Source organism: Cygnus atratus, chromosome 3 (assembly GCF_013377495.2).
Source record: "Cygnus atratus isolate AKBS03 ecotype Queensland, Australia chromosome 3, CAtr_DNAZoo_HiC_assembly, whole genome shotgun sequence".
NCBI lineage: Eukaryota > Metazoa > Chordata > Aves > Anseriformes > Anatidae > Cygnus > Cygnus atratus.
The window spans coordinates 71,268,916-71,288,693 of record NC_066364.1 but is presented as its reverse complement, the minus strand read 5'-3'; the positions used below and the strand labels follow the sequence as shown (position 1 = coordinate 71,288,693).

The 19,778-nt window shown below is 41.1% G+C and overlaps 1 protein-coding gene across 5 annotated transcripts in view; it reads left to right on the top strand.

Annotated features, from left to right (window-relative positions):
• UTRN (utrophin) overlaps positions 1-19,778 on the top strand; it is a 370,686-nt gene that overhangs the window by 57,219 nt on the left and 293,689 nt on the right. For all 5 annotated transcript variants that reach the window (XM_050709839.1, XM_035538805.2, XM_050709840.1 and 2 more), the window contains 4 exons: positions 234-295; positions 14,646-14,738; positions 16,147-16,224; positions 19,340-19,432. In XM_050709839.1, coding sequence (XP_050565796.1) covers positions 234-295; positions 14,646-14,738; positions 16,147-16,224; positions 19,340-19,432 — 326 coding nt within the window. The remainder of the gene's footprint in view (positions 1-233; positions 296-14,645; positions 14,739-16,146; positions 16,225-19,339; positions 19,433-19,778) is intronic.

Sequence of the window (19,778 nt, the reverse complement as noted above, 5' to 3'; positions counted from 1 at the left end):
AGCCTAATGCAAAGCAGTTGCTGTGATTGCTGTCAAGACTGAAACACTTGTATGACTCCACAAGTACCAAAGTTGGGTATAGGTTTCAACTGCTTTATTGACAAGTTGGGTTTAAAAAAAATTCAACACCTCTGCCATTGAGTCTGAGCAGTGTTTAATATGACCTGTTTTGAACAAGCTAAGATGAAGAAGAATGCATTTTCACTCATGGTTTTCTTATTTTCTCTCTCCAGATGAACACAATGATGTACAGAAAAAGACGTTTACAAAATGGATAAATGCTCGGTTTTCCAAGGTAACATTAATTTGAAAATACTTCTTTATTCTTTGTGATGTATTGCCTAGAACAATATTGGTTACCTAGGCTTTGCTCTTACTACTGTAGAATACTCCTAGATAAATGTGTCAGAATGCCTAATGAAAACATATCTCTGCTAAACAAAATAATATATATTCCTTCTATCTTTCCACATGCACATAAGCATTTGTCACAACATAAAAATACCATGCGTCTGATTTAAAAACTCAAAATGAAAGATTCTATTTGTTAATATTTTCAAGTACATAGACATCTGCATGGTGGTGTCTGGATTTTAGTCCTCTTACTTTAAACGGTTTATTTTTGCATGAGTGCATTAAAGTAGCTTCTGAGCCCTAGTCACCGTGTTTACTCCATGCTGCTGAGTCAGCTTTACTCATCCAAAACACTCTGCACACCTCCAGTTGAGGCCACCTAGTATTGCTACTTTGAGTCTTGACTGTGAAATCTTGTATAATTGCTTGCTCATTTTGATTTTTCCTTGGCTCTCACGCTGTACACTTCTTCTTCTAATTCTCTTTATTGATTTGAGACTTATCGAGGTTCTTGTTTTATGCTTTGAGAAGAGAAAGGAAATGGTGGTTGCTTTGAGATGCTATTTAAAGCCTGCTTTTTATGCCATTCTGCTGATAGTGAAAAATGACACATTGCCCAGGCATGCTGTGCCTGTGGGAAGTTTCCCTCGTTTATAGTTTGAATGTGTGAACGAACCTGGGCTATGATCAGAGAAAAATCTTTTTTTTTTTTTCTTCTAGCCAGTATGGTGCTGAAAGTGGGATAAGGATAACTCCCGGTGATCCCACTTTGATGAAAAGGGCCGTGCGTGTGGAATACTGAAAGTTGGTGCAAGCGTAGTAGGAACGTTGGTGCCCTTTAAATAAAGCAACGTGACAGTGCTATGGCAATGAGTGGCTTCCTTTGGAGCATTGCCCTTCTGAAGTTCTTGGTCAGCAGAAAAAAAAGTTTTACCTTCCTTCCCTTCCTGTGCAATAGGACACTGGGCAATGCAAGGCTTGTGGCCTTGGTTGATTCATTTTTGGCCTAGCTTTGTTTTGATTGAAAGCTGATATCCTGCACTCTTAATCCAAGGCATGCTTGGCTAGTTTCCTCTTTAGGGGAGCGGTGCGTATGCGTAACTGGTTGCTTCTATTCTGCCTTTGCTGCTGAAAAAGAAGAACAGTCCTCTGGGAGCAGGGTTAGGCAGGGCAGGATCATGTAAGGAGTGAAAACTTGGTGAGAAAGGAAGGCTTATTTTTAGAGATTTACCCTGGCTTAAAGATGGCACGAACACGGAAATGGTAGTGATACTGAGAATGTGTTATGTGGCTTGCCTGTATGTGTCATGGACGTGATTTGTATTGACATACATACAATTGTTTTCAGCTTTTATACCTGTATACCCACGGAAAGATTGTATGAAATGGCTTTTCCTTTTATGCCATGTATTTGCACAGATCCTGCTTAGTCCCTGGAATTCCCTGCCTAGAGGGTGTGGACAGATGTTGAATTTGAAATAACTTGATGACTTCATGGCCCATTAAAGTACCTGAAGTTATGAAAGCTATGTTAATAATTGAAGAGAATTATATTAAAGGACATAGTCCTGACTACTGCATATCTAATTCAAACTTGAGCATGCCTATATTTCCATATTAAGATCAAGATATATGAAGATTCATGAACCGGGAAGTTCGAATTGCAAAGAAATTGCTGGTGTTAAGCAGAAATCTCCCTCTGCAAGAAAGTCTGGTTTCAGCTATGTTTTGAAAATGTACAGAGATGGATTAGTGTTATTGAAGTTCTTGCATTTACCAAGTTGTTAAAAATTCCTCTTTTGTGAACTAGATTGAGCTACTTAGTAGGACTTGAGATATTTTAGAGGTTGGGTGAATATTTCTGGCTTCTCTAGCAGAAAATGAAAGAGAAACTGGGGAATTTTGTGTGGAATTGTAAATTTTACTCTAAGAATTTCAATTGTCCTTCCACATTAACTGTCTTATAGTTTCTCTTCATTTAGATGCATAAATGCAAAACATAAACAACTGAGGCTTTATAACCTGTTTTTGCAATTTTAGGATTTTTGTATACCATTGCACAATGTACTCAAAATTATTTAACTTGATTGATTCAAACCAATTCAGTGTAGATTTAGAAAGGATCTAGAAAAGCAGTGTCTCTCTGTTCTCACATCAGAGAATAGGTAGATGACTGATACACAGTAAGGCTCGAGTATGCTGGGAGGTGCCAACGTCTGCTTTGGGCAACTATTCAGCGAGATAAAAGTTCTTGCTCTATTTTAGAGTACAGTAAATTGTTTTTGTGCCCTTCATATAAACTTTAAGTGCATCTTACTTACTCTTATTTTTTGAAATGAAGGCACAAGTACATTTAAAGTGGATTGCGACTTAAGGTCAATAAATGCACTCAACAAAGCCTCAGTGCTTACTACAGAAATCTTCACCTCAGCAGAGCAATATGTGCTGCAACTCACAAGCCTATGATGGTTATGTAGCAGGGATATTTTGTTAAAACTAAAGTGAATCTAGCTGTTTTGTAGATTGTAGCTACTATAAAATTGTTGGATAAATAATCTATTTTACCACACTTTAACCAATAGGGAAGTTGACACTGAAACAAATACTAACACAGAACACTTCAGCATATCTCTTTCTATCTTGAGCCACATGTGGTGTTTTTCCTTATATGCTTTTTCCATTGCTCTGTCCACTGTAATTTTAGGAGTCAGGTTTAGCTGTTTCTTTGTGTATAGCCCACTAATTCATGCATCGAATTGTACGGATAATTATTATGTTTGAAGACCATATGTTAAAACTGTATTTTCTATGTCTTTGACACTCCCGTGTCACCTCTCGCATTAGTTTGATGTTATTTTTGTGGCTGTGCATTTATGGCTGTGCATTGAAAAAAGGCTGTCCAGGCTCTAAAATCAGGAGGTCAAAAGTGGGGAAAAAAGTGCTAAAATTAATGTACCTTACCTGTATGCTTTACTGAACTTTTCAGGAGTGAAAAGGATCTTGTACTGCTTCTTCTGCTGAACTTTGTTACTCAGAATAGATTATCTTCAGTTATCTATTACTCAATTATCTAGTATTTTTTTCTGCTCGCTGAGTATATGGCCACACACATTCACTTAGTATACACAACATTACTAAACCGTGACATGAAGCTAAAGGTAGCATCTTTCTCAGTTTCTGTTGTACCGTGACTTTAAGGTTTACTAGTTTGCAGGTTTTAATGGATATATTTTCAGAGCACCCTTCTGCATTGCAGGAGACTGTCTTGTGTATTTACAGCCATTGCAAGTAAAGGTAAATATCAGTAGTTAGTAATTTTCAGTACCCAACCAAACCTTGATTAGCTTATCCAGAGGGTTTGATATTTCCGGAAATATCTTCAGATAATCCAGAGCTCCTCAAATGGTTCATCTTTTCGGCAGACCCAAGCAAACCATCTAAAATATATAATAGGTTTTCAGATGGAGCTTGATCAGCCTAGAGAAGGGACTTCAAGATGATGATGCCTATGTCATCAAGGACTGGGCTTAATGGTCTAGGGAGGTCTCAGTCTTGCATACGGTTACTGATTACTTACAAAATTACGTTTTAAGTTATTCTGTTTAGCGTTACAGAGGGACTCTTGGCTAAAAGTAGAGTTTGAATCCAGTTTCACAGGATTGCTTTCTGCTCCATTAACCATAGTGCCAGTCTTTTTCCTTCTTGCAATGTTTTCCTGCACTTGATACGTGCTTCTGAACTTCTACTACAGGATGGAATAAGGCAGGACTTCCAGGTAGCTCTTCTGCACAGTGCTTCTTGCTTGAGCAGCTCCAGCCTGTGTACAGTATAAGTCAGGTACTCCAGGAGAAGGTACAGAAATAGTTTGATAATGTGTATGCATACAGTATTTGTTACACATAAACAACAGAAGTGAACAGAGATTTTGCTGTCAACCCTAATTTTGAGTTTTTCAAACTCTTAAGTAATTTCAATCTCAGTCTATTTGCATGGCACATCAGCAGGCCTGGGCTCAGTCATACAGACGTGTGACACTTCAGCTGACAAATAGCATAGTGGTGTAGGGTACTTGCATTTTCAGTCTGGACAAGTCTGCAAGGCTTCTAGGAGATCTTATAGGCATAATGAAATATTCAGGAGTCTTGTGTTCCACTTTAGACCCTGCAAGTGCAGATTTTTGTGCCCTGTTTCTTTACAGCTCCTCCTTTCTGTGACCTTGTTTTGTCTTCACTTACAATTGCAACCTCTTGTGTCAGAGAGCTTGACTGCCCAGCAAACCCTGGCAAATCTGTGTTTTCCGTCACCCTGCCTATCTTGTTCCCTCTTCTTTGTTGTGTAGTTGTTTGCCCAGCGAGAGACAGTTTTTCCTGTCAAAACTGCAGACCTGGTCTGTCTGTCCTTCCTTTCCCCTTCTTCCACTCTACATCTCTTCACCTTCCCAGCCCTTACAGGATTTGATCCTTGTGTGGTCAGTAATATTTTTGCATCTTCTTGTGTAAGCAGTCCTAGTCTTGTCTTCTTTATCTCCTGGCAGGAGACAGTCTCTGCTGGCTTTTGTGTTCTCATTTTCCAAGGTATTCCTTTTCCAAGTTTGCTTTCAGATGGGTTACTTTCCTCTTCCGCTGTTCCTGAACTTGGCAGGTAGGACCCGGAGTCAGCACAAGAAACATGATGCCCTATCTCGTAATTTAGGTCTGTGGAGTCAGATCTGTCACAGCCTGTCAGAGCTTCATGCTGTCACTCTAGAGGAAGCTCACAGATCCAGCATGGGCAAACTGAGACTTTCCTTTTCCCCGGGGAATCCTATCTTCATTACATTTGGGAAGTTTTCCCACAGGGACGGAAAAAACACTTGATTGTTAAGAAAGTCGTGCTTGCTGAGAGAACATTAAACCCCTGGAGATGTTTATGGTATTCAGTGAAAAGGACACAGGGTTTATTTATTTATTTATTTTCAGTAGGCATTGGGTGCAGATGAACGTTGAATTCTCAGTTGAATGGGAGCTGGCTGGGGACCTCGTTCCAAGGTGTCAGGAGCTTCAGAATGCTTGGGTGCCTGTAAGCTGTCTCTCCCTTCCATTTTTGTCATGTACTTCCCTCCGTTTCCTAACCAAGCTCTCAATTTTCTTGTTCTTGTATACAGCAGCCTCCTATAGTCTTGCAGCCGCAGCATTCCTGTTGCGTGTATTTCTGTGATCCTGGTTTCCCAGGTCCTGTTCTTCTGCCCTGACATCTTCACTGGCCAGCGGTTGCAGCGCTGGCAGGGCTTGGAGCTAGACTTGCTAATATGCCACATCACCCAACCTTAAAGCATCTTAAGCTCTCTCCTGCTCTATGATTTTTCCAGAATTTTTTTCTTGGTTAAAGACCAAAGAGACAGAGGTGCAGCATAGGGACAGACTGAATCCTCCATGGCTGAGCTCTGGTGAAGGTGGCTAGAAAGCAAATGTTTGGTGTGGGGCTCCTGTGCATTTCTTTTCCTGGGCTCTTATGTGTTCTCTCCCCTAGTGGGACACCAAAGAAAATAACGAAAAGAGAAGACAGGGCAGTGGACAAACTGGTGAGCCTGTACTTGGAATGCTTTGCAATGTGATGGCTTTAAAGGTGTCTTTAAAATTAAAACATTCCCTCCTCTGTTACACTAGGAATTAATTCTTGTGATAAATGCAGTGTCTTGTTTAACTTTCTGAGCAGTGTGTTCTATAGATCTCTTCCAAAAATTTTGTACCTTAATTTTCTTCTTTCCTCTAAGGGTTGTTTTACCATATAATGAATGTCTGACCCCATACTTGTGAAGACATTTTGCTGCTCCACTGCTGACTCTTAGCAAATGTGATAAATCTTTTTAAAGACAAAAGCATGCCTATTCAGGATAATTAATTTCACATGACCTGGGATACCTGAAGCTGAAGACATTTTGGCTGGGATTTTTTTGGTCAGGAGAATTACGTAGTTAAATGTGTTAATCATGCAAGAATAGAGATCAAAAAGATTGATTAGGCAATTTCATCTGTCCAAGGAGACATCACCTAAGGTGGTCTTGTAGTTCTTTTCCCAGTTCAGTTTTTGTGGTACAAGCAAGGAAGTAATTGCTTCTTTGTAAAACATTATACAGTCTATACAGTCTACTTGTTCTTGCCATTTTCTACTGCTGAATTAAACTGTAAGATGTAACCTCACTCAAAAAAGTAGCCAAAGCTTACTTAAAAAAAAAAAAAAAAAAAGGCATCAGCCTGAGAAACCACCTGGATGGAAAAGAGTCAGTGTTTGTGTGAACTGGCTAAAGTGCACACAAGCCTTGAAATGTTTCCCTTTAGTTCACTTTTTGTTTCTTGACTGGATTACTTAGTGCCTCCTCTGAGAGTAGGTCAAATAGGATGTGAATTAACCAAGATGCAGGAAAATAAATATTTTCTCTTCTAATAGGTTATGGGATATGGTAAGAATGCTATTACGGTATAAATTCATCAATAATACAAAGCAGTTCCTGATCTCTCCTAGATTTAGATAAAGCGTGAGAATTGCCAGTTTTCTGCCTTCCTCTCAACTGCTGTTGGCCTCTGCTCTAAGAACAGCCTGCAGACAGCATCTCCCTTGCTGGACTTCAAAGCCTGCAATAGTGATACAGACTGAAGTCACTGCTGGTTTTGGTTAGTGCTCTGGACTTGAATTAGAGGTTGATTCATGATCTCAGTTGGTTACCCTCCCAGCTGTTGGAGTGTTTGTGTCTGTCAGTTCTTCTCAGCCACTGTCAGCCGAATTCACTACACTGAAGCAAAGCCATTCCTGTAACTGCTAGTTCCTAATGAGAACAGTAGTCAGCCTGGTCAGCAGGACTTTCTTCTTTTTTTAGGAACCAAGTTACAATGCTGAAGTTTAGCTGGCACTTAAAAACAAACAAACAGCAAACCCCCTACAGCGATAAGAAATAGCCACTGTTAGTAATGATATGTAATGGAGCTTAATTGCAAGCTGGGGTTAGTTCTGTTTCGTTAAACACCTTCTAGTAACGTAAGGTCATGGAATTGCATTTACAGTAACACTGGGGCAGGGGACGAGGGGGAGGGAAATACCCACAGAGTTCCTGATGACTTGTTTGTTTTGCTGGCTTGGTATGTCTAGTAAGTTTTCCCTCTATCATGTTGTCATTTGAGTATTTCAGGTGTTCTGTGATTTTTTTTTTTTTTTTTAGCTTTTTCAGCTTTGGAGTTCCACAAACTTCTGTCTATCGTGTGGTAGAATTAAACTTTACTATATCTCAATGACAGGTCTTTTTTTCCTTAGTCTGGAGCTTTAAATAGCTATTTAGTTGTTTGTAATAATTATTATTTTTTTTAAGCACTGGTAGCGATTTTAATTATGTCTGTAAGGTGTGCTTTTCCTATGACTAACTTACTTTTTACTTGAATTTATAGTCTTGATACTAGTGTTGTGTACTGATTCCACAACTGCTCAGGCATATTGAGCAAAGAAATAAAGGCAGTAGTAGAGCCTACTCAAGGTACATCTGCCAGCTCACAGTACAGTGAGCAGTTGTCTGCTGTTCTGCAACTCCTCCATGTCAATGGAAGGAGAATGGAAAAAGTGTCACACATTTTAATAAAAATACTTCTGTAAACAATGATTATGGTCTTAAATTAGAAATTGGCAAGATTTATCAGTTCTTATTTGTTGACGTAGTTGCTTACTTTTTGCAATGACCTTTTTGCTTTCTGAATTGTTTCCCACATTGAGTTCCCATGCACTGGTCTCATGATGTAGCAGCACTTGACATGTTTCTTAGTCTGTGTTGGTCATGGTAAAGTGTAGCTCTTACTCCTTGCGTTGTTTGTAACTGAGTTTAAATTGAGTAGGTGATTACTATGAATTCTCTGGGAATGTTCTTGAACTTGACCACATGGCTCATGTTTTTGTTAAATTGCCAAACCTGGTCAGTATTTCCCCTTTTTCCCTGAGAAAGGGGAAAAGAGTCTTTGCAGTTCTACTACCATTTTGACCTATTTACTAAGCATTTTATGAGACATTAAAAACACTCATCTGTTGTTTTTGTTTTCTAAACCAAAACTGTTCTGTCCTTATATAAGCAACATTGAAATATCAGAAGAATCTGGTGGAAAATCAGGATGTCCTGTTTCCTATATACTTTCAGGGTGTTTTGGTGTTTCTGAGGTGGCAGATGATCTGTACAGTGACTGCTCTGAGTAACAAGAACTCATCTGCTTGCAGTGACTAGGCAAGATCGTACATACACTTGTACAAAATGCATTACTTCCCTGGTGACCATCAGCATGCATTACTGTGGAACCGAGAGGACCTTTCATCCTGATTTCCATCTTGCCGCTAGGTGGTCTGAATCAGTGTCGTGGAAGAAGATTTGAAATAGAGTTGGCTTATCTTTTACTCCTGAATATCTTTGGCATTCATTTACTGGAAAATGATTCCAATAACATACCCTCTTTAATTATTTTAAAGAACGTGTAAACTCTCTGCTGCAAGTAACTGATGACATAAGAAAAAACCTGCATGTTTCTAGTTAAACAGCTAAGGAAACACTGAAACTTTCTTTACAGTTAATAGCTAACTTTGCATGTAATCTTGTGTCCAAGAACAATATGCAAAAGCATAAATAGCTGTGATGAAAACTTGCATTTAAAAAAAAAAAAAACAAAACACAAAATGAGCCTATGTCTTATTGAGAATCTGCGACTCCCTTTAATTCACTGTAACTTGACTCAAAACTCAATTTGATACGCTTCCTCTTTAGTAATAAAGAGAAAGTTGAGAATGTTATACTGTAAAACAAAAAGTATTCAAGGACGATTGCCTTGCAGCTGTGTATGGCTTTAGTGCAACAAACTGTGAATGCTTATGGCTGATCTTTGTAGAGTCAGTAGTATTGGATGACTCTTTAAAAAAAGTAATTAAAAAATCTGATCCAGATTTTGCTTGTAGCTTCCTTTATTTCCCGGGAACATTTTCTGGCAAAGAGGAGGAGTGATTTCTGCAGTCACGTTAGCTGGCCTAGACTAGCTTTCTTTGTATCTCCCTTGCACAGCAAGTAATGCTAGGTGCGTGCAAGGAAGTGTGAGTCACGGTCTTAAACCCGATCCAGGTCGAGAGGCTGAAAGACGGCCAGTGGGTATGTGAGGGCTGCTGCTGTGAGGAAGAGGTTGCTGCATTGGGTGCTTCTCCCCAGGTGGGGCGGTGCTCTCGCTGGAACGTGCAAAGCTGAAGCCCGTGCTGACTGGCCTCACTGCTGACAGTCTGACCTCTGAGCTGGAGACCAATGAGCAGAGGTAGCTGCTGCCTGAGGCATAGAATCATTCAGGTTGGAAAAAACCTTTAAGATCATCAAGTCCAACCATTACCTAACATAACCACCACGTCCCTAAGCGCCACATCCACTTCTCTCTTAAATACCTCCAGGGATGGTGACTTCATCGCTTCCCTGGGCAGCCTGTTCCAATGCCTGATCACCCTTCCTGAGAAGAAATTCTTCCTGATACCCAGTCTAAACCTCCCCTGGCACAAATTGAAGATGTTTACTCGAGTCTTACCACTTTTCACCTGAGAAAAGAGACCAACACCCAGTTCGCTGCAGCCTCCCTTCACATAGCTGAAGACAGCAGTGAGGTCTTCCCCCAACCCCCCCCCCCCTTTTCTCCAGCTTCCACTCAGCCTCCTTTTCTCCAGATCTTATGAGTAAATAAAATGCATTTTTTTTCTGCTGTAGATATCTAGCAGAATTTCTTTGTGTCCCCCTTGCCTTGTGATAGGGCAAGGGCTGGCACCAAAAGCACTACCAAAACTCAATGTAAGGGGGTGGGCTGTTTCTGATCCTTGTTCGTGAATCCTGTGGTGGTTAACTTGTGTTGCCACACCAAGGTTAGAGCAGCTCAGCGCAATTAGACCTGTCCACAGATTACCTGCAGTCTCTAGTTCTTTATTTCTTTTGCTTTCTTTCCTATTGCTCTGCCTTACTTTCTCTTCCCTCTTCCTCTTTTCCTTATGCCAATCCCTGTTAAATGAATCAGCTTCTATCCTGCTGCCAGTTTAAAGCAATGGGGCCTTTTCTTAAGTCTGTTAATTATGTTCTTTTGTCTGTCTTAGAAGCCCTCGTCTCTTTTGTAGAAACTCTGTGCCTGCAGCTTTGCTGGCAAAGCCCTCTCAGGCTGTGAAAGAGATTTCTGCCAGCTTTCTTTTTTCTTTTCTTTTTTTTTTTTTTCTTTGCTGTCACAGCAAACATAAGCTAAGCTGAGAAAAACTACCTTCTGTTAACTGATACAAGTGCTTGGTGAGGGGGATGTGAATGTTTTACACCCTGACCTGGCACAGTTCTTCTGGTACACTGTGTGTCCCTGCCTGTCCTTTGTACTATCTTACTAGTGTAAGCTGGACACTGTTTTGTCTTTGAGAAAGGGCCCATTATCTGCCCTGTGTTTGTACAGTGCTTAGCTCAGTGTAGGCTGGCCCTTAGGCACTTACCAACACAACCGTGACTAGCAATTTGCCCTTGCTTGAGGGCTTAATATAGTTTGTCACTGTCAGTCTTAAAATGCACGAACTTAGATTTCTTCATTTACTGTGCTTGGTGATGGAGTGCTGCTCCTTGTGGCACACTGGCAGAGGTTGAACTGCCTTCTGCTTGTGTTGTCTTTAAGTAAAAAGTGAGTGAAATACTCTGAAAAGGAGAAATTTAGGTTGGCTTAGCATACCATGGACTCTGCGGAGAGATGCTTTTTATCTAATTCAGGTGTGTGTGTGTATGCTTACGTATCTGCACATCCATCTTTCTCTAGAAGGCCAGATCTCGTTCTGGAGGAGCAGAGTCGGGGCTGTGGGCAGGGGCCGGGGGAGAAGCAGCCCACGGAGCGCAGGGCCTTACCCTGGAGGCTGGGAGAGGGCTTCTGCCCGGCCCTGCTGCCTGTGCTCCGGTGGCAGCAGCACAGCGGCCTGCCCAGCACGCCGCTGGCAGCAGGGCCCCGCGCTGCACCTCAGGCTGGTGTGGACGGTGCTGCCTGCGTGGGGCCCTCCAGTGCCCCGTGGGCTGTGGGGGTTTCACGCCACAGGCAGCTCAGCCCCGCTGCACCATGCTCTCAGTCCCCCTCTTCAAAGGAACGGGGAGAAAATCTGACTGGGGAAAAACAGGCTGATGGGTTGAGATATGGACCGCTTAACAATTAGTGTCATGGACAAAACACATTCAGCGTAGGGGTATTAATATAACTTATTGGCAACCGCTAACAGACCAGAGCAGTGAGAACTAAAAGTGAACTAGAACCACCTTCCTGCTACCATCCACCCTCTCCTACCTTCTTCCCCCACCCCAAACAGTGCAGGAGAATGGGGTCTGCGGTCAGTCCCTGACGCTTCTTCTCCACCGCTCCCTCACGATCACTCCCTGCCCCTGCTCCACGTGGGGTCCCTCCCACGGGATGCCGTCCTTCCCGAACTGAGCCTGCGGGGGCAGCCCACAGGCAGCAGCTCTTCAAGAACCGCTCCCACACGGCTCCCTACTACGGGGTCCATCCCCCAGGAGCAAACTGCTCCAGCACGGGTCCCCCATGGGTGGGCGGCAGCTCGTCCCAGACCCCCTGCTCCTGTGGGGGCTGTGATACAGTGCTGCAGTGGAGGTGGTGATGGGCCATGGGGTGGGTGCTACAGCTCCCTCCTAGCCAACTGCAGTCACCTGTACTTGCAGAAGGGTTACCTATGGGCTGAATTCGTTCCCATAGACACTATTTTGCTAGACTTAATCCATTAAATAAGTAGGCTTTTAATGTTGCTGTGTCTGTTTGTTCTGAGGCTAGTGGATACTTTAATAATCCAGGAAGGAGTAGTTTAGATTGCAGAAATAATTTAATACTCTTTTGCTGACTCTTTAAATTGACCAAAAGAAGTGGTGCTCTGATGGCCAGTGATGAAAAAATCATTCTCGTGAGAAAGTGAATCTGGATTATTTCCACTATCACAGCGGGGGTGCGTTGCATGGGGCTGGAACGTACCACTACCTGCTAAACGAATGGCTGAGAGCAGCAAGTTATTCATTTTACTTTCATGGGTGTGAAGGGAGAGGATGGGAAAGGAAGAAAGAAGGGTGTATACTCTCAGCGTCCTTATTACACTGTAGTAAATAAGGCATCTTTCCACTTTTTCAGCAGATCCTTTTTCCTTTTTTTTTTTCTTCCCCTCCCCCCCCCAACCCCTTTTAACTTCTGGACCTAAGGCAACAAACTTACTGAGGATATATAAGTATAGCATTCTCAGTTTTGGTGTTTTTCATTTGTGTGTGTTATACACGAATGCATTGCTTTAGTTGTGTTTAACAGTCTGTTATATGAAAAGATGCCTGGTTTAGGAGTCATGTGCAGAGCCTGGCTTTATTGCTCTGAGTATGTAGGTAGGGTATTTAAACACTTTCTGTAATTTAGAGAATTAAAAATAACAAGCTATAAGCTTAAGTGTAATAGCAGCTGGATAATCTGTTGCCAAGGGGAAGAAGTCTATAGGTGCTTGCAGTGGAAGCTGTCTGAATTCCTCGCTGCCTCATGACTGTGCCGTGCTTTCACAGCCTGGTCATGCTAGGCTGTGTGTAGCCACTTTATAGCTAGCAGGCATTTGCTTTTACAACCAGTGTCTGAGCGGTATTGCATCCAGTCAGACCTCTGCTAGCTCCTTCTGTCTGCTCTCCTGGACGCTTAGCGACTGGCTTTTAGAACCTTCTGTGTGGTGACGCAAACCAAATTTCAACTAAATGTTCCTGTCATCCTGCTCCTGTGGTCACCTCCTCCCATTACACACCATAAACTGCACAAGAGGTTTCCCTGGATATACTCTAGTGTGTGCCAGTCCTCCTGCTCCAGCGTGCTTTAAAGGTTTGGTTAAGTTGCTATGCAGAAGCAAAGCATCTGAAGCATCTGAGAAGTGCATGCATTCGGGTAAAAGCCTCGTCCCTTCCTGTGCTAGGAAGGCTATGGCTGAGCTCAGGCAGTGGCAATAGGTGACAGCAGAATGTTATCGCTGGCATGTAGTGAATGCTCCTACTTGGTGTCAGTCTGCCAGCTACGTATCTTTCTACAGCCTTTACTTAAGTACGTGTAAGCGTGTATATACACATTTTTTAGGCAAGACTGAAGTAATTGGAGAATAAATTTGTCAGGAAAATTCATTGCGAAACTAATTTAGCTTTGAAAATGGGCTAGTATCTGTGTATGTTATCTAAGGGACCTAGGTGTGTGGCCATTCTTTCTACTATTAGTTTAGGTGGTTTACACTATGGGTGATTGAGGTGTGTTTCTGTACAGGAGATCGGTAAGTGGTTCTGCAGCTATTCAGCTCTGGTTTCATGGGCATAGTTTCAGTAGTATCAAACCCAATTAAATTGGACCTTTATGAACTTTTGGGGAAAACAGGTATTTCCACAGAAGATGGAGTTCAGTGGGGAGTTGAGCTCCTTTGCTTCCTTTTATTTTTATTTTTATTTTTATTTTTATTTTTATTTTTATTTTTATTTTTATTTTTATTTTTTGTAATTTATTAGCCAGCATTTGGTAATCAGTAATGGATGTCAGGGCAGGAGGAGATGAATGAAGGTACAGATCTATATCATCTAATTTGTGTCTTGTCAGGTGGACTTCTGACAGCCTTCTTTCTGAAGAGCAATGTTGTAAAAACAAGGTGATAGGGAAAAAAAGGAAATGTTAGAGTTTTAGGTACTTTTTAGAAAATATTATTCTTCTCAAATTGGCCTTTCAAAGGGACAATGAAAGCAGCAGCTTAATTGATCTCCTGGCAACCAGTAGATGAATATTAAAAAGTAATTGCACTTAGCTGCTGACTGCCTTTGCCTTCTTTTTTATCCCCCCCCCTCTGTCACCTCTAGTCTAAAATCAGAGAATTTGTCCCAACAGTTTTTTTCTGAAAAGCCCTGTTTTCCTCCACCCGTGGATTTAGTCAGACCAAAACATTCTTTTGCAAATGATTCATCAAACTTGCTAGGTTTTGTCCTCTGCCATTCTTGCATGTTAAAGCATCTGTCCAGTGTGGGCTAGGATACGTTTATTTAGTTTCTTAGTAATAGGCTGCTGAAACACAAAAATAGAGGTGGGGAGAAAAACAAGAAAAGGAGAAAGAAGAGGTACCTTCCTGATCACTGTCACAGTCCCTTGAGTTTTAGTTTGTTCAGTAATAAATAACAGTGAATTGGAAGATAAAAAGGGAAAAGTGCCATTTTCAGGGGCGTTCTGCTTACACATTGTTTTTATTACCACTTTTGTTTGTTTGTTCTGCAGAGTGGGACACCCCCAGTCAAGGACATGTTCACAGATCTGAAGGATGGAAGGAAGCTTTTGGACCTTTTGGAAGGTCTGACAGGGAAACCTCTGGTAAGAGATATGTTATATGAGTTGCATTCATATCAAAACAAAAGCTGTCTTGTGATTTTTGATTTTAAAAATGTTGTGGTGTGTAATCTGAGATGCTATCTGCAGTGCTAGTGGAATTTCAGGGAGATTGACTCATGGAGGATGGGGTCAGGCTGGAGCTAATTGTGTAATTGTTTCTTTTGAGGCTTAAGATGCTGTTTAGCAAAGCATGTAAAGCCAGTGGTGTTACTCACACAGTATATTTTTTTTTAATAGAGATATTCTAAAGGTCTGTTTCTGGATGATCCAGAAGAGTGGCTTTTAGCTGGATACCTGCGGACCTTTTCTAATATGCTCATGAAAAAAAATCCTAAAAAGAAAATTAAAACAAACAAAAAATCAAGATGCAGTAGGCAAAACAAGCCTGCATCTCCATTGGAAAAATCCTTCGTGATCCTACAGATAGCAAAGGGCTGAAAAACTATTCAGGGCTTGTTCAGATTTGAGAAAATGCTTGCAGGGCTGAAACCTCTTCCCCTGCTAAGATCGGTGCCTTTTCAGTCAGATAGATGAGGCATGGTGAAACCTCTGCCATCGCTTGGAACTAAATTCTTGATTTCACTATTTATAAAAAAAAAAATCTCAAGTTGATTTATTGCCTTTAACAGGAAATCTTTAGTCATTTAAATTTTTGTAAGCTTGCCTTATTTTTCTGAACAGATGCGTTTCACTAGTTCTTCTAACGATTTGGGGGTCTGATTTGAAATCTATTGAAGAGAACAGGAGTTTTTTGCTTTCTGATTTTGTTGATTACTGTGTTCCAAGGTCAGCTCCGTGCTCTTGCAGTTTGATCATTTTCTGCTCCAGGAATTAAATTGTGGCGATTAAAGGCAAACAGAGAGGCAGGTATTGTCAGGAGTTGCAGTATTTTTTGTTTTTCTTGTCATGATATTAAAAGGAAGAGAAAGTCAGGAAGTATAACTTCTTCCCAGTGTGCAAAGATTTAGCAGGCTTTCAGTGCCAGAAAAATCAATTGCTGCTTGTTCCCTCTTGGGAGCTAAAAAATTTCAGCTACTCTGGCAAACATTCAAAACCCTCAGATTTTCCCCGGGAACTCCCACTTTGCTGTTGTATTGCCAGTACCTAATTCTGCAGATGTTGGGAATAAAAACTCTGGACTTGCTTAAGGTAAACCGAAGCATACTTTGAATCCGAGACTTGTCCTGTACCTCAGATTGAGGAATATTGTTCTGACCAGTTTTCATTTTGATATTTATTTTGAAATTGTTGTGGGTAATCTTGTTTGGGTTTGTTCCTATTAAAAAAAAAAAGGAAAAGTAAGACAAATTTCCTATTGTTTACTCACTTATTTTGCTTTGATCAGTCAAGTTTGTTCTGATATAAACAGATTGTACACTTTTATTTCCAGCCTAAAGAACGAGGTTCTACAAGAGTACATGCCTTAAATAATGTCAACCGAGTGCTGCAAGTCTTGCATCAAAACAACGTGAGCATGTTTTTCCACAACTGTTTTTGATATACTCTTTAATTTATTCCTGTTTGTAAATGAGTTCAAAATGCAGAGGATAAAGATTTTGGCACCTAGAATCCGAATTCAGTAGGAATAGATAAACTGTTCTGAGTTTTCTTTATCCAGCATAGTATTTCAGTGTCTGGCAGCTTTGTGAAATCTTAAAATGTTAATACTAAGATAACTAAACTCTGTTTTGCTAAGATGTGTTCAGTTCCATAAACAAAGCTGACTTGAAACCCTGCTATGCATAGCTCATGAACATGGCAGGACAAATAGCTAATTTCCAGTGAAGATGCATAACTTGTACGTAAATCTGTAAGGGTATGAGAGGTTTTGTGTCTCTGTGTTTCCTTGTCCTGCTCTCAAAATCCTTGAGGATCTTTCCAGTGACATCTGTTATCCCTGTGCCAAATTGTTCTTGAGTGTTCCTAAGTTTGACCTTTGCTAATTGATCAGGAAAAACAAGCAAACAAAAAGAACCAACCACCGTTCTTTAAGAAAAATGAGAATAAAAGTTGTTTATTTAATTTTTTGTTCTTTCTGCCTAGAAACTAGTAGTGCTGTAGCAAAATTATTTTATTTTTCCCCTGGATAGCAAATCCTGATAAGCATAGTTCTCTATAATTAGAATTTCTATTTGCAAATGTCAAGGCACTGAAATAGTTTAATAACAACATTCTGGAAACGAAGTACATCTAATGCAAAAAGGCACTGACATATTTATGTAAACTGCTGATTGAAGAGTGATACAAACATGCTGTATAATGCTGCACTTTCCCCTCCACGTTGGTGGACTAGTGTCATATTTCTAGGAAGCAGCCAAAGTTTAGTGGTGGGTTGTTTTTCTTCTGTGAGGTACTGTAAATATTGATTTTTTTTTTTCTGAGGGTAAGTAATGTGTCTTTCCAGCGTGAAATTGATTTATTTTATGAAGATAATAAATGAAATGATATTGAGTTACAATAATTAATTAATTCTTCCTTAAGCTGGCAGGATCAGGATTTCTAGAAATAAACAGATGGTCTTAGTTAACTGAAGGTTATTAAGGTCAGGTGTATGACTTATGCCTACTGCTTAACTTCATTAGAAAGTATGTGTGCGTGTGAGAAGACACACGACACACAGTCAGCTTCCTTTTATTGGTTGTCTGCTCAAGTCTTAGTAGTCCACTCACCACCTAATGGATTGCTGGCTGGCCGCTGAAAACAGCGGCTTAATTCAGAATCATTAAAATACAAAAGTGGGTACGTGGAGTCTTTCATGTATGGTGTAGGTTGCAAGGGGAATACAGTACTTAACAGTAATAATAATACTTGTGATTAAGAATTTTTTTTTTGTTACCCATTCTCAGGAATGTTTCTCTTCTATTGCAGGTGAAAAAAGCTCTTGTAATTGCTTTATTTTTGTGCCCCTGACCTTTTGTCTTGCTTTCTGCTCCTTATGTTCTACAGTGGTTTACAGTGAGTTGTTTAATGGTGTGCACTGCTGACTCTTTTGACCTGTTTTGGCCTGTTAAATTTACAGTTGCCTTTAGAAAGTACATGCCCAGCATTTGCAAAGAGGATTACATTAAGATTCTATTCCAGCTGCTGTGAAAATTAGGAGAGGACAACCCACAAATCCAAACTTCCTTAGTACTTTGAAGTATAATTTGTGGTTCCATGTTAATCTTAGCAACAGAGTTTTGATTTGACTTTTTGCTAATTGAAAGCTATGGGGAACTGGAAATTGCCTAGATGATATCTGAAAGCAATGAGGTTACAAGCACATTTTGCAAAATTCAAGCTATTCACGATTGTGTGATAAGAGGAAAAATACAGAATGCCATTATGTTCTTACACACCAGGGATGCCCTCTAAAACAAAATGAAACTTTGTGTTTGTTCTCGTCTACTCTAGGCTAAATCCCCTGACAGCCAGAGGACGGGCTCAGTTACTGTCTTCTGAATTGTCCCTATTGTTGAATTGCTAGCCAGCTCCTTGGTGCAGGTTTTGTCAATATGAACAGTGACAGTCCCAGATACGGTGCTTAGGGTTAGTGCAGGCTAGGAACTGTTTCTGGTAGGCACTGTGGGTAACACTGCTTTGTTCTGGAGCAGGGGTGAGCAAGGGAGAGGAAAGTTTCACCACAGAGGTGAAGTACACAGTACTCGTGAGGCTGGAGGATGGCTCCTGGCTGAGGATATTTGCAAGAATGAGCCCCGCTTTCTGCACTGTATGGCAGTGTGTTGCAGTATGTGAACATACACCCCAGGAGGTATTTCTCTCATCTGCTACAGAGGTTCCTACTCCATTTCTGTAGGCCACGGTGGTGATCAGTGCAGTGTACTGCTGTTGGCTTCCTCCAAAAGCAGGTTCAGAGTTGGTGCCTCATTCTCTGAAACGTCTGAACGGAGAGTAGGTGCCCGGATTCAGACTCTGAAGTAGCAGTGAGCGAGTGTCTGGTGGTGTGCTCTGGGCTTCTCTTCTCCTGAGTGCTGCATACTTGATGCTGGAGTGGGTAGCCTCTTGTGCCCTCCCATGTACTGATGTAATCATCTCCCTGCCTCTCTTTCCATGTTTTTATGTTTATAGCATTCTCAGTCATAATGCCACCGAGTTTAAATGGGGTCCTATGCATATAGGAAACTTGAACATTTTATTTTTCCCTTGAATTTTAGGTTTCCTTATATAAACTTCTCCCATTTGGATGCTGGTTCATGCAAAGGACAAACCTGTTTCTAATTGAGGAGTTAAAGTGTTTTTTTTAGGAGCAGGACTGCTTCTTAACTTTTTTTTTTTAAAAGCTCCTTCACATTTGCTTATCTATTGCTCAGTTTTATTTGCTGGTATGTATGGTATATTAGAGGAGAGGATAAAACTCTTCCAAATGAATGTCTTTGTTGGTGCCATCTTTTGGTGTCTTGTTTAAGCAGTTGTCATGACAAGCTGAGATAGAACCAGAGATGACAGAGTATTGTCTCTTTCTTCCTGCTGGTTATTTCAGAACACGTGATAACACGTGGCTGGACAGCCAGGGATATGGGATGGGGTCGCAACTTGGAGCTTTGGTAACACTGTCTGATACAGAGTTGGTCTGACCTCTCCAGGTGGAGCTGGTGAATATCGGAGGAACTGACATCGTTGATGGAAATCACAAGCTGACACTGGGGTTGCTGTGGAGCATTATCTTGCACTGGCAGGTGAGGAGGCTGCTGTGAGATCTCTTCCTTTCCAGGAATCATGCGCATCTATCTTTTGGGATTCTCACAAACTTTTCTGGGGTTTTGGCAGAAGAAAATAACCGCTTCTATTCTGGGCTGGTAAATAAAGGCAGGCCAGTGTTTGGTTTCCGACCTCTGTCTGTTGGCTGCCTCCCACAGCACATGTTCTCATATGTGCTAAGTTGTACTCAGTCACTCAGTTCAGTTCCTAGGGCTGTTGCAGAGGCTTTTCAGGCTAAGCATTGTGTTTATATTCCTTCCTCAATACTTATGTGCTTCTGTTTGCAGACGTTTTTCTACTATCCTGGTAGCTGTGTTGGGTTTG